At 39.2% G+C, this 17,269-nt stretch overlaps 1 protein-coding gene across 1 annotated transcript; it reads right to left on the bottom strand.

The window, feature by feature from the left end:
• Positions 1 to 3,295: 3,295 nt before the first annotated feature.
• Positions 3,296 to 6,303, bottom strand: rps21 (ribosomal protein S21). Its single transcript, XM_026331383.1, has 6 exons — positions 6,240 to 6,303; positions 5,794 to 5,876; positions 5,384 to 5,447; positions 3,973 to 4,044; positions 3,681 to 3,736; positions 3,296 to 3,354 (listed from the first exon to the last, which is right to left on the bottom strand). Exons 2-6 carry the CDS (start codon positions 5,841 to 5,843, stop codon positions 3,345 to 3,347), a joined length of 252 nt encoding a protein of 83 aa, XP_026187168.1. The 5' UTR covers positions 5,844 to 5,876; positions 6,240 to 6,303; the 3' UTR covers positions 3,296 to 3,344.
• Positions 6,304 to 17,269: the final 10,966 nt, after the last annotated feature.

Raw genomic sequence — 17,269 nt, 5'->3', positions numbered from 1 at the left:
TGCTGAGCACATTCATAAACTAACCAGCACCTCTAAACCTCAGCAAAATCTCTCTTATCTTGCATTTATAATCTATTCATTTTCCTTTTTTTGCTACACCCCGTATTTCTATGCTATATGTTTTTAAGTTGCAGAGTAATAACTTTATATTGATGATCAGTGATGGTGTTATTTATGTGCAGTTGGATAATCACAAAGTCACCACTGACTTTAAACTGCAGCAACTGAGCAAGTCTCTTTCATCCCCTCCCTCTCTCCATGCAGTCTACTTTCCTCTTATCTTCTTCCTCTCTCACCAGTGTCTCTTTCTCCTCCCTTCCCTTCACAGATCTCACCTACTTTGAAGTCTGCTGGCATCTGAAAGAGGACAAAGAGACACAAAGAGACGAGCCAGGCTGCTTCTGAGCACAGCCAAAATGATGAGCGCGAGAGATGGAAAGATTTATAGTAAGACATTATACCAAGAGAAAGGCACAGCAAGAGAAAGAGGGAGGAGAAGGGGAAGGAATGAGTGGACCATGGATTATGTGAGATCAACTGTAAGCAGCAGACATCAGCCTTCGCAGAGAGTAAACCCTTCTTAAAAATACAGTCATTAACACTACTTGGGAGCTTACCAGGCACTTCAACAAGTGACAGGAATAGCCATTTAGATTAAAATAAATAAGGTTGAGTTATCAAGTTATCGTGTGTGTGTCGAAGATGTCCAGGGGGCCGGGTGAGAGGGTGCGTGTGTGAGGGACTTCAATCCCTGTAAATTAAAGTCATTGTTGGGCAAGTTGTGACCTGCGGTTTGCTGTTAAGACTTTGGTATCAAAAGCAGAAGCATTTTGTGTCTGTTATAGACATTCTCTTATTGAAAAAAATGAAAACAACCAAGTTTAGAAAGCCCTTCAATTTATAGAGGTGAAACACTTCTTATCAAGCTACTGATAATTACAGTAAATAAATGCAATCTGGAATGTGCTGTCCTAGTACAGCTCCAATTAATACTACTTTTTTATTGTTGTGATATGTGATAAGCATCACAGCTTATCTGGGATATTTAGGCTTGTTACATATATTTTCTCTCCTGCTCTCTCTCTTCATTTAACATTGTCTGAGAAAAATAGTCTGAGTCTCTTCACACACTATTTAGCTGCCACATGAGAAACAAGTCTCTTTGGAGGTTTTTTCTCACGCCAGATAGCAAGCAGCAGCAAATGGTTAGTAATTTAAAACTGCATGGGAAGTGATGCAATGTAATGGTCTAACTGCAAACTTCATTTGTCTGTCATTTCACCTGAAAGAAGCAGCAGAAAGAGGGACTGCTAGGAACATGAGAGCTGGTTAATTATTCACTAGTGTTGCTTACCTATGTTCCGTCATACCATAAACTGCCAAATCAGACACTTATTTAGAACCACATAAAATGTTTATTATCTTTCAATGAGCAACAAGCCTGCAGCCAAGAGGAGACAATGTAGACAGTGATGACATACTGTACATCTCATCTACCTGGCCACTCACCTGAAGGAAAAGAGAGGGAGAATGTGTGGGAATGCAGCAGTAAAGCAGCAGCTGATGACAGCAATCACTGCACACAGCCCCTGGCCCCTCCACTCCACAAATTGTTCAACCTAGATGGGCATTGTAACCCCCTCAGCCCTTAACCCTGCCCTGTCATTCTGCCATGTATTTCATCTGTTCAACAAAGTCAGGTGGCACAGACTGTAGAAATATGTGAAAATCCATTTGCAATGAGAGTCACTGGTAATGTTATAATAGATTGCAGCTTTAAGCAGCTCTATCTTTACTGTACACCTGCCTGACATCAGCTTTTTCTCTCCTGATAAATCCCTGAGACATTCTCTTTCAACCACACAAATATCCATGATAAAAAATGTCCCAGTGGACTTTCTCTTACAATAGAGAATTCCATTGATATTTTGGCTCATTAAAGCAAACTGTCTTAGTTAAGACTTTCTGCTGTCTTAACTGCTCATCCATCCATTTTCTTCTGCCTATCTGTGGCCAGTAGCCTAAGCAAGGATGCCCAGACTTCCTTTTCCCTGGTCACTATCTCCAGCTCTTCTAGAGGGTCCCCTCCAGCATGTCCTAGGTCTTCCCCAGGCCTCCTCTCAGTTAAGACCCCCTCCCTGAACCGCCACATTATCGTGCTGGAGCGGTTTGAGTGTCTGAATGATTTTAGGAGCTATGTTGTCAGGGACTGTATGCCTCCAGTAGGGTCTCCCAAGCCAAAAAGGTCCTAGGTGACAAGCCAGACCAAGAGTGGTTCAAAGGTCCCTTATCAAGAGGAAAACAAGGACTTGTGACGCTGCCCAGTATGGTGAAGTCAGGGCACACCCTGGAGCCAGGCCCAAGGTTGGGGCTCAAAAGTGAGCGCCTGGTGGCTGGGTCTCCCCCCAAAAGGAGCTCAGCAGGGCAAAAGGAACTTGAGATGTCCATCTTTAAAGTTTTTAAGGAAATATTTAACAGTCAAATTTATGATGTACAATGACACCTCCTTCATTAATGAGAAGGGCAACATCCATAAAGCTTTAGCAAAGTAGAAAGAGACATAGGATTAAAACTTACTTCTAGATGACAAAGAGCAGATGTCATCAACTCCATCAGCAAATTAAATACTTTTCCTTTGTATGGATCTGCACCTGTAGGAATAAGCTGCCCTAAAGGGATGTGATTTCCAAGAGACTTAGCTCTTCCCTAGCAAGAGAGGAGCTATAACTCTTCTCTAACTTGTACTTTCCATTTGTGCTACATATTCATTTTGCAGCAGTCAACAAGAAAAATTGGACTTTTAAAATTAACAGTTGTAAGATTTAGTTATCCCAAAAGAAAAATTATCAAAAACCACTTCATGCCAACATGTTAACAGTACATTACACTAGCAAACACTATGTATAGGAATAAAAACGCATTCATGTAAATGTTTTTTTTTTGACTGACTTTACTTCCATCAACTGGACTGCAAGTTAACATCTTTTTTTCTCACAATTTCCTACCACTATCATGTTGATTTGTGGTCACAGTATTTTCATGACTTTTGTCCAAACCTGCACCTTATTTTAAATGTAAAACATTCTTTGTATTTGAGCGTACTGTTTGAAACTTAGACAAATTATTTTTTGCCCTAATTAAAACACGTGAGACAAACTTATTTATATCTGTACGAAGCTGGCCATGTGGAAATCATTATGTCACTAAGGAAAACTCAGATGACTGACATTTCCTGGAAGCAACACATAACATACATACATTTTTCAATAATTATTAAGAAACTACAACAATGACAAATTTTTTTCTTTTTACATTTTATTTTAGTTTCCCCACTCAAGTCTCACTCAGAAGTTCCTGTGAAGCAAAATAGGGGAGAGGACAGAATAACAATGTTAGTGGACAACTCCAAGTTGTCAGATTTACCCAAAAGATGAAGATTTAGCTGTTTCACTTTCAGGGTTCTGGTATTGTACATACTGGTTCAATGTCACACTGTTATGGTTTACTAAGACACATGAACAGAAGAGTCTTATTTTAACACCCATTTATGTGTAGCCATTTGGACACGCAAGGAACAATGTTAACATCTTATTAAACCATTCACACAAATGTGTGACTTTCAAGTAAAAGTGACAACCCTATTGTTTATATGATATTAAGTCTACAGCACAGATTCTTACTTTGCGACAATGCTGTCATTCTTCGCCAACCTCAGGATGGAGTCATCAGACTCGCCCTGTAAAAGGAAAAACATGTATTTAGACAAAAGTGTTTAGCATGTACAAGAGTGCAAGGGCAGGTTTCGAGTAGAGACAAAGAATATATCCCATGCTAACAGACACAAGCCATTTCCTCTGCAGACCAAAAAGTCTGATATATTCAAGTAAACTACAAAGCCTAAACCAAACTCAACACACAAGTAGAATGACTTGCAAAAGGCTTCTCCGCAGCAGACATTCAATTGAGACGTACCATTCTGCGAATAGCGCCACAGATAGCGTAGGTCTTGAACTGACCGTTGAAGCGACCAGTTGCCTTGTCAACCTGCAGAAGAGAGAACACAGTAAGAATGAATAGAACAACCTCCTCAAAACTGTGGAATCTCACAGCAAACCTGTAGGTTTTGGCTTGCTGCTTATATTAATACTAACATATCTGTTGAGATATTGAATACATATTTAACCAAGACTTTAAAATTCAGTTCCGCATGCTGAAAAACAATAGGACAGCTTATTATGTAAAAAAGTAGCATACCAGCATTTATTTAGCTCCTGAGCCCCAAACATCTTTCTGAATATATTTCTAACTCGTACAAGCATCCACTGCTTTATGTTTGTTCCTGAGTTCCTCTATAATATACCTGTAATCAATGCAGGTCTGATCTTACTGCCTGTAAATGACTATAACAAAAACTTTTTTGTAACCAACTAGCTGCCAACTATGCAGCAAAAAATTCAAAATATGGTTATTTTAAGCTTGAATCCAAGGTTTTCCCATTAAGATCCTCTGGATTTTTCTTCTCACGTCACATTACTGTTCACACTATAAAACTGAAACGTTGCTGTATCAATTTCATCTTCATTTGTTCTCACTGCTGAAGTTTAGTCCAACCAAAGCTTAACTAACACTGCTTAGATGGAAGAGCCATGTGTCATTAAGCTAGTGGACTGCCATATGAAATGTAAACTGTAATGTTCCTAAATACCAAAATTTGTTAGATAGACTGAGCAGAAAACTCCACTTTGGTAGATGTAACTTCAATCAGGTCAACAAAAATGTTAAATATGATTCATTCTACTCAGTGATAGCTTTCAATTGCTGCAGAGAAAAAGCTACCACAACAAAGAGAGCCACTATTTTACAAACCCACTTTATGCAAGTGTACTATTAAATAATGAAAATAAAATAAAATAAAATGATGTGGTACATCATACCTAATATTAAGTAACCCTCTGAGGTAGGGCCGTTCAATTATGGAAAAAATAACCACAATTATTTTGGTCATTATTGAAAATCGGGATTATTTTACACAATTATTCATTGAGTTTGGAAATATGTTGAATAAATTTATTGAATATAACATATAAAACAAAAACATTTATTGAATAAAACTGTGAACTCTCTTCAAAAAAAAATAACAAAATATATTCAAATGTATAAGTAGCGGTATACCAACGCAGGCCAAAATAACTTGAAAAACTGAATAATCGTTTTTTTCTCGATTACATAGTTTTTGTCATCGCTGAGACCCGAAATAGACATCAGAATTCGATTAATTGCACAGTGGAAGTGTAAGGCCAAACAAAACAGTCAGCATATGCGCAACAAAATAAAACAAGGCTAATTGTGTATTAGAATTCTTCAAATGTAAATGTTATTTCACCTCTGCAATGTTGATCTGGATGGAGGCATGGTCTTTGGCTCCAATGATTCTGTTGCTAGCAGAGCTGCAACACAAACAGTATTTCACATGCTTGTATTTGAAACAACTATCACTGCAGGGTTTCTGCAGGGACACAACCCCACAAACTCTACTTCATCACAGGGAAAATGACTTGTCTGTTGGGATTTTAGACAAATGTACATTGATCACGTCATTACAGATCAAACCATTTGGCTTACACGTAAAAGGCACAGGGCTAACCTCCATATTTCAGTGATTTATTTTAATGATGAAGTTTTCAACTAACCCTTAACACAAGACAGTTTTTGTTTTAGTATATTTTTAACTGTCACAATATACGCTGCTCCCAAACATATGCAATAACTTAATCCAACTATCGGAACACTCACCATTTACGTGGGACGTAGAGATCCACAAATTCACCAGCGTCGTTCTGCATGTTTACAGGCTATACAGGAGGTCGCCTACAAATCTGAAAGAAACCAGACCAATAACCATAACCCAGCTATGCTAACACAACACCTACTACCACATATAGCGTTATTGTGATCGCCTATTCAAACCAAAGTCCGGCAGTTAAACAGCACAAAAGCTCAGACATTATTAAAGGAGCCGCGGTGTTAGCCCGTTAGCATGTGACCGCTCAACACATGTGGCAGCTCGCACACTCGACACACGTCCAACATTTGTAGACCATTGTTAATGTAAACACCCTCCAAAGATGATTTCCAACTACAGAGTCACATTACCTTCAACTAATAAACCAAAAATATAGCTGTATGGCTATATACTGAGTTTTAACGTCGATAAAGACAAGAGCTCGACAGAAACCTACCGTATACGACAAATGGCCGTCAGAAAAGGAAGAGCTGTTGACCCGGAAACTAAAATACCTTGTGATTTTTCATTTTTTGTCGCCACCCTAATCATTTTCTTTTTGTTTTCATGGTTTGACTCAGGCCTCGTACTGTTTTTTAGTAAAGAAATTTGAAACGTAAAGCAAACATTTGACACGATGCAGTTAATTTGTCGCATTTATTCTTTGAATGCGAAATTTTTCGAAGAACCATTTTAAATGTAGCTTTTTTGTCTTTTTGTTAGATCAAAACACAAAGGTGTTCAGTTTACTATTACAAATTCTAACCATGGAGAAGCTCATTCGCATTGTTACTTAAAATGATATCATTGCAATATTTAATTTTAAAACTGTTTCCAGAATTTTCTAATACTTTCAGTTCAAGAAAAAGGTTATCAGCTGAAGCAAACATTTAAATAATTGTGCAGTGCAGCCCACATCAGGCTTTCAGGTTTGCACACTACAAACACAATCATTTATCATTCCATAGACAAACCTTTAAAATCAGGTTTGTTTTATTTTCCTCATATCCCTTGTTGTGACAGACTCTACTGCTCCTCTGTGGTGCTCAGTATATACTGCAGGAAGTCAGGTGGGGAGGTCCTCCAGCTTGCAGGAGCTGTTGTCTATGGCAAGCAATTCTAACATCAAATAAATTTCAGTTAACCATGGACCAGTACAGGTCCTAGATGGAGGGAAGTTTGGCCCTGATAATCCTCTCTGCAGACCAGATTGTCCATTACAGGCGGTTCCTGTCTAGTTTGGTGGCTGATACAAACCAGACAATGTGATCGAAGTGCAGAGGACAGACTATAATGGCAGTATAGGAGGTGACCAGCAGCTCCTGTGGCAGATTAAATTTACTGAGCTGCCATAGGAAGTACAGTCTCTGCTGAGTCTTCTTGTGGATGTGGTCTACCTGGGAGGTGCATTTCAAGCTTAAACAGGGCCCAATTACCACTTCTGTAGGCCAGGCTCAGTTTCCTGAGGTTGGGTGTGAACCATGATTTGTTGTTGTTGTGCAGGTCTTGCTCTGCACATACAGCTCTTAGTGTTTACCCAGGGCCCAATGCAGGGAGAGGCCCTCAAAAAGCCAGAAATGAAAAGAGTTTTTGTGAAGCAGCACGGGTAACATAGTGATTAGCGTGCTTTAAAACGGTGCATTAGTGATCCAGTGTGTTCGTGTCCCTAGTGGGACATTTAATGTGCTGTCTGTATTTGGGAATTGCGTGGGTTAAATTTGCTCTGTTAAAAAACCCAGAATGCTGAGCAATGAGTCTGGGTGTTGTGTCTCCACATTCGTTACCTGTTCAGCCAGCTGTTGTGTCGCTCCTGAGTGAAAAAGTACTGAGACCACAACAAACGAGACGAACAATAAAACGGTTTGCAGTTCATGAAGAGATATTTTTATATAGCTGTAATATTTCAACGTTACGTCTAACAGTTCGATTATTTGTTTAGTTTGCCAAACAATAAGCCGATCGAACACCCAGGCTGCCTGTTGCAAGAAAAGTGCTCATCTAAACATGCACACTGTCCATAAAATTCTACACACAAGAATACAACCGCACGCTGACAGAAGTGTCACTTAACCACGTGACAACGTGGCTCTGACACGCGGTGCATTTATTTTGAAAGTCCGGGGGCTGGTTTCTCCTCCCCTGCCTGGGAATTTCTCCTCCCCTTGCCTGGGAATTGAATCATAGTTTCATTTCCAGCGTATGTGAAAGTAAATTGCTACTTGCAACACCACCGGCTTCAAGCTAATATCAGTACGCCTACATTGCGAGATCACGAGAACGCTACAATTTTGGAATTAACGACCAAAGAAATGAGTTGTTTCTGCAATACTGGAGACTCAGTGCTGATTTCAAAGTCACAATAAAAGCTAATCTTTACATGCATACATGGCTACAAGTAGCCTACATACCCGAACATTACAACCCGATGTGATTGTTGAATAAAGTTGGCATTAATTCATCAGCGTCGGCGTCGGGGGCTTTCCAACCTCCCATAAACGAGTTAATGTGCCTTAGGTGTCACTAACCCAGTGACAGAGGAGCTTTTCAAAACACAAGCTAATTAAAAACCTACTTGAGGTCTACCCAAGAGTGCAGCAATGACAATAATGATGTTTCCAAGAATTTGTCATTTAATGTCATTGATGACTTAGCTGCAAAGAAAACCAGGTGTGTTCAGTTTGACACTACTGTAATTCAGAATAATAGAGTTTGTTGCACTTTTTTTGTTGATTTGCAGTTTAATTGTTTTGTGTCTCCTAGTGACAGCTAGTGTAAATGTGTAAAAACCGTGTAAATTTATTGGCTACTTATTTATGGTAATGCTTCATTATTTGTGTAATGTTTTGCATTTTCCTATTTTTTTTTAATGGTGTGGTGTGTGCGAAATCTAAAATCTCACCTAGGGCACCAAAAGAGCCTGGGCAGGCCCTGGCTTGGCTTGTGGGTGCTACATAAGTGCTACAGTACAAAATAAAATTTAAATATGAACTATTTGTACTATTTGTAAAATTTACTACTCTTACCTATATACTAAGCTAATAATATACTGAGCTAATTTTCACATTAGTAGACATTCCTGAAATTCTGTTTTCACTTTGTCACTATGTGGTACTGAGTATAGATTGAGAAAAAAATAATAATTTAAACAAGTGTAGTAACAGGCTGCAACATAATAAAACAAAAAAGTGAAGGGGGTCTGAATACTTTCAGAATGCACTGTAATTAAAAGTTTACTTTCATAAAACAAAAGGTGGGCCAATTTAGTCCCATGAATTTTTGAAATGGTACAATTTATATTACTAGTACACTGATATTAGAATACCTATTATATAAAGTATATACTTGAACCTTACTCTAGTACTCAAAATAAACTTTAGGTATACTTATTTTTTGTAAGGAAGCACAGTTAATATAACTTATATAAGCCCCCAGTTATCTTAATGCTCACCATAAAATTTGTTCTGATGTGCTGTAATTCATTCAGTTATTTTCAGGCAGAAGCCCAGTACTGTCCAACATGTATGCTGTAAAATTTAACACTTCTCTTCGAGCTAAACCAGAAACCCTTAAAAAGTGTAGACCGAATGAAACTGAATTTTTACTTCATGTTGTTGGTTAACCAAAAAAAAAAACCTAACATCAATTTGTTTGGTGTTAAGTGATTTTATTTGAATTGACAGTTTAGTAAGGATACAGGAAAATAATGGATGTTAACATTTTATAATGCACATAATGCAAACCCAATAGCTTTCACATTTGTATAGAACACAAATATTCACAAAAAATGTATGTTTTTGTTTTTAAAGATTACATGATACATGTAATAAACAGATAGTATTTAAATGCTGCCAATCACATTGTACATTTTAGTTTTTCACAAAACAGCCCTGCACCTGAAATGTGTGCCACCACCAATACAGCAAGTTATCACATGTAAAACACATGTTATATAGTTCATTCATGTCACTGACATACAACTTCAGATATGAATATTTCTACAAATAAACCATATTTATCCTGTCATAAAAGACACACTTATAACAGATCAGTTCCGGATTCAATTGCAACTTATGAATAAATAAATACATTTCCCACCTAATAATGTAGTAGATATATTTTATGAATATGACATGAATAAAAGTAAAAGGGTAATTTCTCTGGGTCCAAAGACATAATATGGTAAAACCATTCCTATTACTCTTATTCTTATTCTTATTACATCATCTGTCCTAATTGTTATTTGGTCTTTCCTGTTGATGTTTCATTGACACAGGTACATCCAACAGCGAGCTCAAAAGGACACTTGCAAAAGGTTTCATTTTTGTCAGTGCGCACCCTCTCGTACACTGAAATCCGCAGGTAGATGGCCTTGGCAATCATGTCACTCACTGTGCAAGTCATGCACACAGCATACCGAAGGACAGATGGCTCTCTGCTTTCTGAAACGTTAGAGCTGAAAAACATGATGGGAAGAAACTGGCTATGGATTAATGGCACACAGAAGCAGAAAAGGATCATCTGTAATGCATTTGTTCCAGAAAAGTTGCATCAATTCATCTGTTCTGTATCAATTCATACATTTTCATGTAATTGTCCCTATATTGTTTTGCTGTCAGTGGCAAGATTGAAGAGATGTCAGTGTCAGTCATCAGTGCTTTATGTAGGATGGATTGCCATGAAAGTCAGCACAGATCATCAATGTCCCAACAGGAGAAATGATCAGTTGGGTGACTTTACATATAGTGCTAACACCAGATCAAAATACCACTTTGTCCAATATGTGGCCATAAGTGTGGTGGAATGTAAATAGAGTATTTCCATTGCTCCATGGTTGGACTTTGCTTCATAGTCACATCAGAGCCAAATTTTTTACATTTTACTGCATTACATTTATCTGAAAACATTTGTTCCTTTTCATGATTAAGAAGAAACAAATAAAATACAGTATAATCATCAGACTTTATTGATCCCTGGTGGGATCACAAGCCACCTTGCAGTATGTAAAGTATTTCAAATTATGAGTATAAAAGATGTCCAACGGCTGCAACATTAAAGCAATGGGTATATCAGTAACCATGATCTGATACAGTATAACCATCTAACTTTATTGATCCCTGGTGGAATCACAAGAAACGTTGCAGTATGTAAAGTACTTTAAATATAGTATAGTATAAAATATATCCAACAGCTGCAACATTAAAGCGATGGATGCATCAATAATCATGATCTGATAATATCCTAATTATTCATTCATCATTACTATGTGTTACTGACTACCTTTACTTTTGTCACATACAGTGGATTTTATTGCTAGCTGTGGTATTACTACTTCTTAAGGATCTGAATAATTCTTCCACCACTGGTTTACAGTAGCTGAAAGAGCCACTGCACACTTTAAGAGAGACTATAGTGTGCCCTCTTAGGGCCAAGCTACACGTCAGAATTAAGCCGTAAGTTTTGTTAGAAGCCTTGGAACTTCAGCTAAAAATAAACTTCAGCTATGACAAATAACCAGCTAATAAAAACATCAATATGGTGCTCAAATTGTATTTGAGTACAATGTTTTATTGTTTTCTTTACTGCCCAATGGAAAGACCACTCACCTCAGTTTCCAGGGTGCAACGGAAGAGTGCTGGAGCTCTGACACATGTATGAAGTCTTGCTTGTCATAGTTGTGAGTATGTTCACAGTCACTGGGGCACACAGGCTTGCTGCATGTTGTCCCCATCAGTCCCAGAAAGAGCTGGAAACACAAATATATCGAGAATATATAATTAGAGTCACATGATCAGTCTAAAATTCACTTTTGTAAAAACAGCCAGATAGAAAGCTGATTATTTTCTGAAATTATATTTTTTTACTGTGGTCTTTGCTGCAGGCCATATTTTTCTATTTGCTTTGTCTATCTTTCTTCACTATCAGCTACCAAATTAGAGTTAAAATGCCCAACTGAATAATCATATTACTACAACCTTCAACAATATAGTTTAAAGATTTGTTTAATAATACATTTTGTAGCCAAAATGTTCCTGGAAATCCTGTTTAGGCTAATGTTTTTAGATGTCCTGCTGGGTCAAAGGATCACAACCTATGAACTCTTTTTGGAAGCAGAAGGCATCCAGTCTAAAATGACCATACTGCACATATTTGCAGGCATTAACAGAAATGTTCCTAACTGAAAAGACCTGAAATTAGCATTTTGTGACTTGCCACTCAGGCATATCAGCTTGTGTTGCTGCATTTTTCCACTTCTTTTTCCAATCATAGGGTACTCACCAGAAGAGTAGTGAAGTTCATGATGAGGCTGAGAATGATGGGAAACTGGAGTGAGGCAGAAAGAGTCCTTCTATTATCTTCTATAAACAGTGGTGCTTTCACAGGGCTGTTGCTGTCCTGGTATCTTTCAGCACACCTCTGCTGTTTTTATCCTCAACAACAGTGACGCAACTACACATTTGCATGAATGGGAAAACATCAGTGGCGTCATTGGCCAGTGTCAGGAGTGCACCTTACCATCTCAAGTTGGTATTCACTCTGTGACTGACTTTTGATATTGTGTCTCTGTGTGTGTTTTGTCTATATCATTGCTCTTTTTTGGGTGAATTGAGTATGAATGTCCAGGGTATCTACAGACCATCAAAAAATCACACTTCCAGTGAAACATCAGGGCTAGAGAGTCATTCAAATGAGTGTGATTCCTTTTAGATATTTTAAGTTTTAGGTAGGTATTTTTAGTATTTTTAGTATTTTAAGTGCATTTTAAGGTTTATGTTATGATTTAAAACACAAACTTGCAACTTTTGTGAACGACCTAATATCCCAATTTTGGGAAAGGGAACTTTATGGAGTTGATGTTTTATTTAATATAATTATTTGGCCAGAAAAATCATTACTTTATTTCTAAAAATGGTTTGTAAAACACACAAGGAAATAGAATAAAGTAAATACGTATTCAGCAAGGATGCATTAGTGTTGAATTAAATTTATCATTGTGACTTCATCCTGTGGTGTTCCACATGGACTGATTCTAGTCAAGGCAATACACACAATACACATTGAGAGGGATTGCCTCTGGAGGTGTGGCGGGGGAAGCCGCCGCAGCTAGAATGATACTGACACACCTTCCTGTGGCTTTAGGTTGGAGGCCCACACAGACACACCTACACAGGAGGCTTTCCCTTTTCCAAGGTTAACAGATGCTATCACCAGCCTGCTGCCCATGCTGTCTCACAATGTGGAATTTTGTATCCCACTAACCTTAAATAAAGACAAAAAAAACCCCCAAACAAACAAACAAGAAAAAATCCTATTATATTTGCTGTAAGTAAACAGCCACTATAGGTTCCTATATTATTGATTGGTTATATAGAGACATTAGGGCATCTCAACTTAATTAATTCAATTTTTATTAATTTTAGTCATATAGATTTTTTTGATTTTATTTGATCAGATTTTAGATTCATTGATTCATTCATTCATTGATAGCTGAACAGACAGCTGTCCATCCCATCTCAGCCACAGAGAAGGTGGGTTGGAAGGAACCTGTGATGAAAAAGGCCAGAGCTGCTGTCACTTTCACAGACAGTGGAAGGAAGCAAGGACATAAAATACTGTGTATAGACACTAATGCTTAGAACCAGTTCATCAGACAAAACTTTGCTTATCACCAGTAGAATTAACATTTACCTGGAGGATTTCTCAATAAATGGGGAGCCATAAACTAACACACAATCAGTGATGGCCCTGGAGAGATGCAGCTTTCTCTGTAAGAAATGCAGGAGCTAAAAACTCTCTTCCTCTATCACCACACTCTCCTTAAGTTATGTACTACATCGTTAAGCTGTGATGAGAGAAATGTTTCTTGTATAAATATTTCACATAAATATTTTTTAGTAGTCTGCTAAAGGGACTTGCCAACCATGTCAAAAAATGCATAGTGTAGGCTCTGCACTCAGCAGCATTTATGTAGTCTAATATGTCTGTCATAAGAGGGGGTCTGAGCACGTTTTAACACAGGTGCTATTTTAGTTCAAAATAATCATAAACACAGTCTAAGCCATGCTGGCGCAAACAAGCTCATTTGGTGGCAGGAAAATTGCAAATCGGGCGCAAACTAAAAAAATATATTTGCTCCCCAGGAAAATCGCATGTGGATGCCAGCATGCCAGCCTAAAAGAAAATAGAGCCTTATATGTTGGACAATTTCCGGACAAGGATGAGTTACCAGATTACCCACAAGTGTTTTCCAGGCAGCTGACTCAGGAAGTAAAACCATTATTAGAACAAACACATTTTGGGTTTGTTAAGTGTCCACTGTTGACATGCACAGCAATGAAATGCAGGTGGTACTATGAATGCTGCATGTCTATGGAGTCATTTTTACCACAGCTTCTTTTCAGTTCTTGTTTAATTCTGATGCCATTGCATCACAGTCATGGAGGTGGATAATTTTTCCACTTCTGTGATCTTGTCACTTGTCTTTATTTATATTTCCACTGAATATTAGTGAACAGTGAGTGAGTCACTCTTTTACTTTTCTCATACCAACTGGGCATTTCTCCAACAAGATCAAGCCTCAACAGGTAGTTTGCCTAGTCTGTTGCCAAGATAAAACACAATTATGACATGAAATTGGGTAGTTCACTGCTATGAAACAACACTTTGATTTGTTCATCAAAAGATGTATTTTCAAAACCTTGTAATGTAAATTGTATTATTTTTTTTAGTATATCCCTGAAAGACCAGTGATGTTTTGCCGCTTTTGCATAATTAAAAGTAAACATTTTGGTGGATGGAGGAAGTATGCAAGGTGAGTGGGAAAGTAAAACAAAAGATGGCCAGATAAACTGCATGGAAATGATATTCCACGCTGTAGTTGCATGGTTGTACTGCTGGTGGTTTCTTTATCCAAATGCTGGGTAGTACTAACAGTTGTAATGCATGCATACAGGGAATCCCTTCACACACACCCACACGCATGGAAAGCATGGTGCAGAACTTTATTACTGTTGGGTCACATACAGAAATATTCATTGGTCTGGCAACCTATAGCCACTAACATGACTCACATATTACTGACCCTTCACTGTCTTTAACTTAGCTATTAATGTTCAGGATTTGTTAGTTTTTCAATGACATGGTGCACAAGGGTATTAATGGATTATTAATATCAGAATCAGTTAGTAGGATATGGAAGCCCATATCTCGAAATAACTACATACTTTCTAAAAATAATGTCTTAGTATCTCAATATAATGACATTTTTGATTCAACAGCAATTACAAAATATTTTAACAATTACAGCCACAGCCAGGCCCCAGCCCCAGCCCCAGCCACAGCCACAGCCACAGCCACAGCCAGGCCCTAGACACATCAACAGCCAGGCCCTAGCCACAGCCTCAGCCAGGCCCCTAGCCACAGCCAGGCCCTAGCCACAGCCATAGCCTGTCAGGATCTGTGTTTCTGAGTTCCTGTTTTGTGCTTTTATTTTGTAGTTCCTTTAGGATATGGTTTTGTTTTCCCTTGTTCCACTTTACTTTGACCCAATTAGTTGATTGTTTGCGCCCTTGCCTCGTTTGTTTCTTCCCTATTTATACCTCTGTTCAGTCACAATTCCTTTGCTAGATCATCTGTTCATGACCTGCTCCGTTTCTGCCAGATCATTTGCTCGATCCCTGTTCAGCCTACGCTAACTCCCCTGATCAAGATATGTTGCCTGATTTGCTTTGCCTTTTCCCCTCAGTTCTTGGATTTGATTATGGACTACCTCTCGTTCTTTCAATCTTAAGTTAAGTTCGGCCTTTGTTATGTGTGTGTGTTCTCGTCATTTCATGTTCTTGTTTAGCTTCGTGGTTTCGTGTCTCGTCCTCTTGTTCATGCCTTGTTCCCTCTAGTGCTCATGTTTTGTCTTGTTCACATTTAGCCTCCCTCATGTCTTAGTCTTGCCATATGTCTTCTGCTTGGTCCTTGTTGACCCTTGTTGTGTGTAAGTCTGGTGTGTCCCCGAGGTGTGTGTGTGACCCCAGGCCCTTGACCTTGTCTCGTTGTGTGTAAGTCTGGTGAGTCCCCGAGGTGTGTGTGACCCCAGGCCCTTGACCTTGTCTTGTTGTATGTAAGTCTGGTGTATCCTCAAGGTGTGTGTGATCCCAGACCTTTGACCCTCGTTAGTTTGTGTAAGTCTGGCGTGTCCCCTAGGTGTGTGATCCCAGACCTCCGACCTTTGTGTATTTGTTTTAATGTGACCTTGACCTTCTTGTCTTGTCCCTTTGGCTTGTTTGCCTATGTCCCTTTAGTTCCCGGTGTTCCTGCTTTGGCTTTCGTTGAGTTCTGTATTTTGAAATAAAGACTTGTTTGAATTTGAAGTACCAGAGTGGGCACTGTTTGGTCTGTCTTCTCTAACTCCCCAACACCTCCAATCCTGACATAGCCAGGCCCCAGCCACAGCCACATCCAGGCCCAAGTTACAGCCAGAGCCACAGCCAGACCCCAGCTTCAGCCATAGCAACAGCCAGGCCTCAACCATAGCCACAGCCACGTTCCATCCCCAGCCCCAGCCCCAGCCCCAGCCCCCAGCCACAGCCGCAGCCCAAGCCACAGCCAAGCCCAATCTCGAATCCCCAATTCCCAATTGGGCGGCCACCTGCTATTTTCTCTCCTGCTCTCTCTCTTCATTTAACATTGTCTGAGAAAATCACACTTCACACACTATTTAATTCAATTCAATTTTATTTGTATAGCACCAAATCAAAATACAAATCATCTCAAGGCCCTTTACAAAAACTAAAACTAAAAGCCCAACAATTCCCTTATGAGCAAGCACTTGGCGACAGTGGAGAGGAAAAGCTCCCATTAACGGAAGAAAAAACCTCCAGCAGAACCGGGCTCAGTTTGGGCGGCCATCTGCCTCGACCGGTTAGGGTGAGTGGAGAGAGAAAAGAACAGCGACAATAAACAACAAATTGACACTGCAGGTTGGTGGAGCCAGTAACTGCACATCAGCGATATACAGCTCCAGGACTGGGGACAGCTGCAGAAGGTACAGAGAGAGAGAGAGAGGGCAGAGAGAGAGGGAGAGAACACAAAGTTAGTGACATTCAATGGTGGAATATACATGCAAGGGCGGAGGAGAGGAGGGGAGGGGAGGGGAGGGGAGGGGAAGGGAAAGGAGGTTTAGGTTAAAGGAGCTGAGTGCACCAATGGAGAGTGTTTGGGCAGTAGTGATGCGCGTTACATCCGCAGGTGCTGAGGATAATCCGCAGGTCGGGTGGGTCGCGGGTGGATGAGATCAATCATTAATGATGCAATTATTAAACTACATTTCTCTAAAATACGAATGACAATTGGGTGTGAATATATATTACCTCGACCAGCCCTAGCTATATGTTTTGTCAAAGAGGAAGGTTTTAAGTCTAGCCTTAAAAGTACAGCGAGTGTCTGTCTCCTGAACCTAGACTGGGAGCTGGTTCCACAGGAAAGGAACTTGATAGC

This window comes from Mastacembelus armatus, chromosome 7 (assembly GCF_900324485.2).
Source record: "Mastacembelus armatus chromosome 7, fMasArm1.2, whole genome shotgun sequence".
Classification (NCBI taxonomy): Eukaryota; Metazoa; Chordata; class Actinopteri; order Synbranchiformes; family Mastacembelidae; genus Mastacembelus; species Mastacembelus armatus.
Note: the sequence above shows the minus strand (reverse complement) of the source record. Positions and strands in the feature narration are given on the sequence as shown.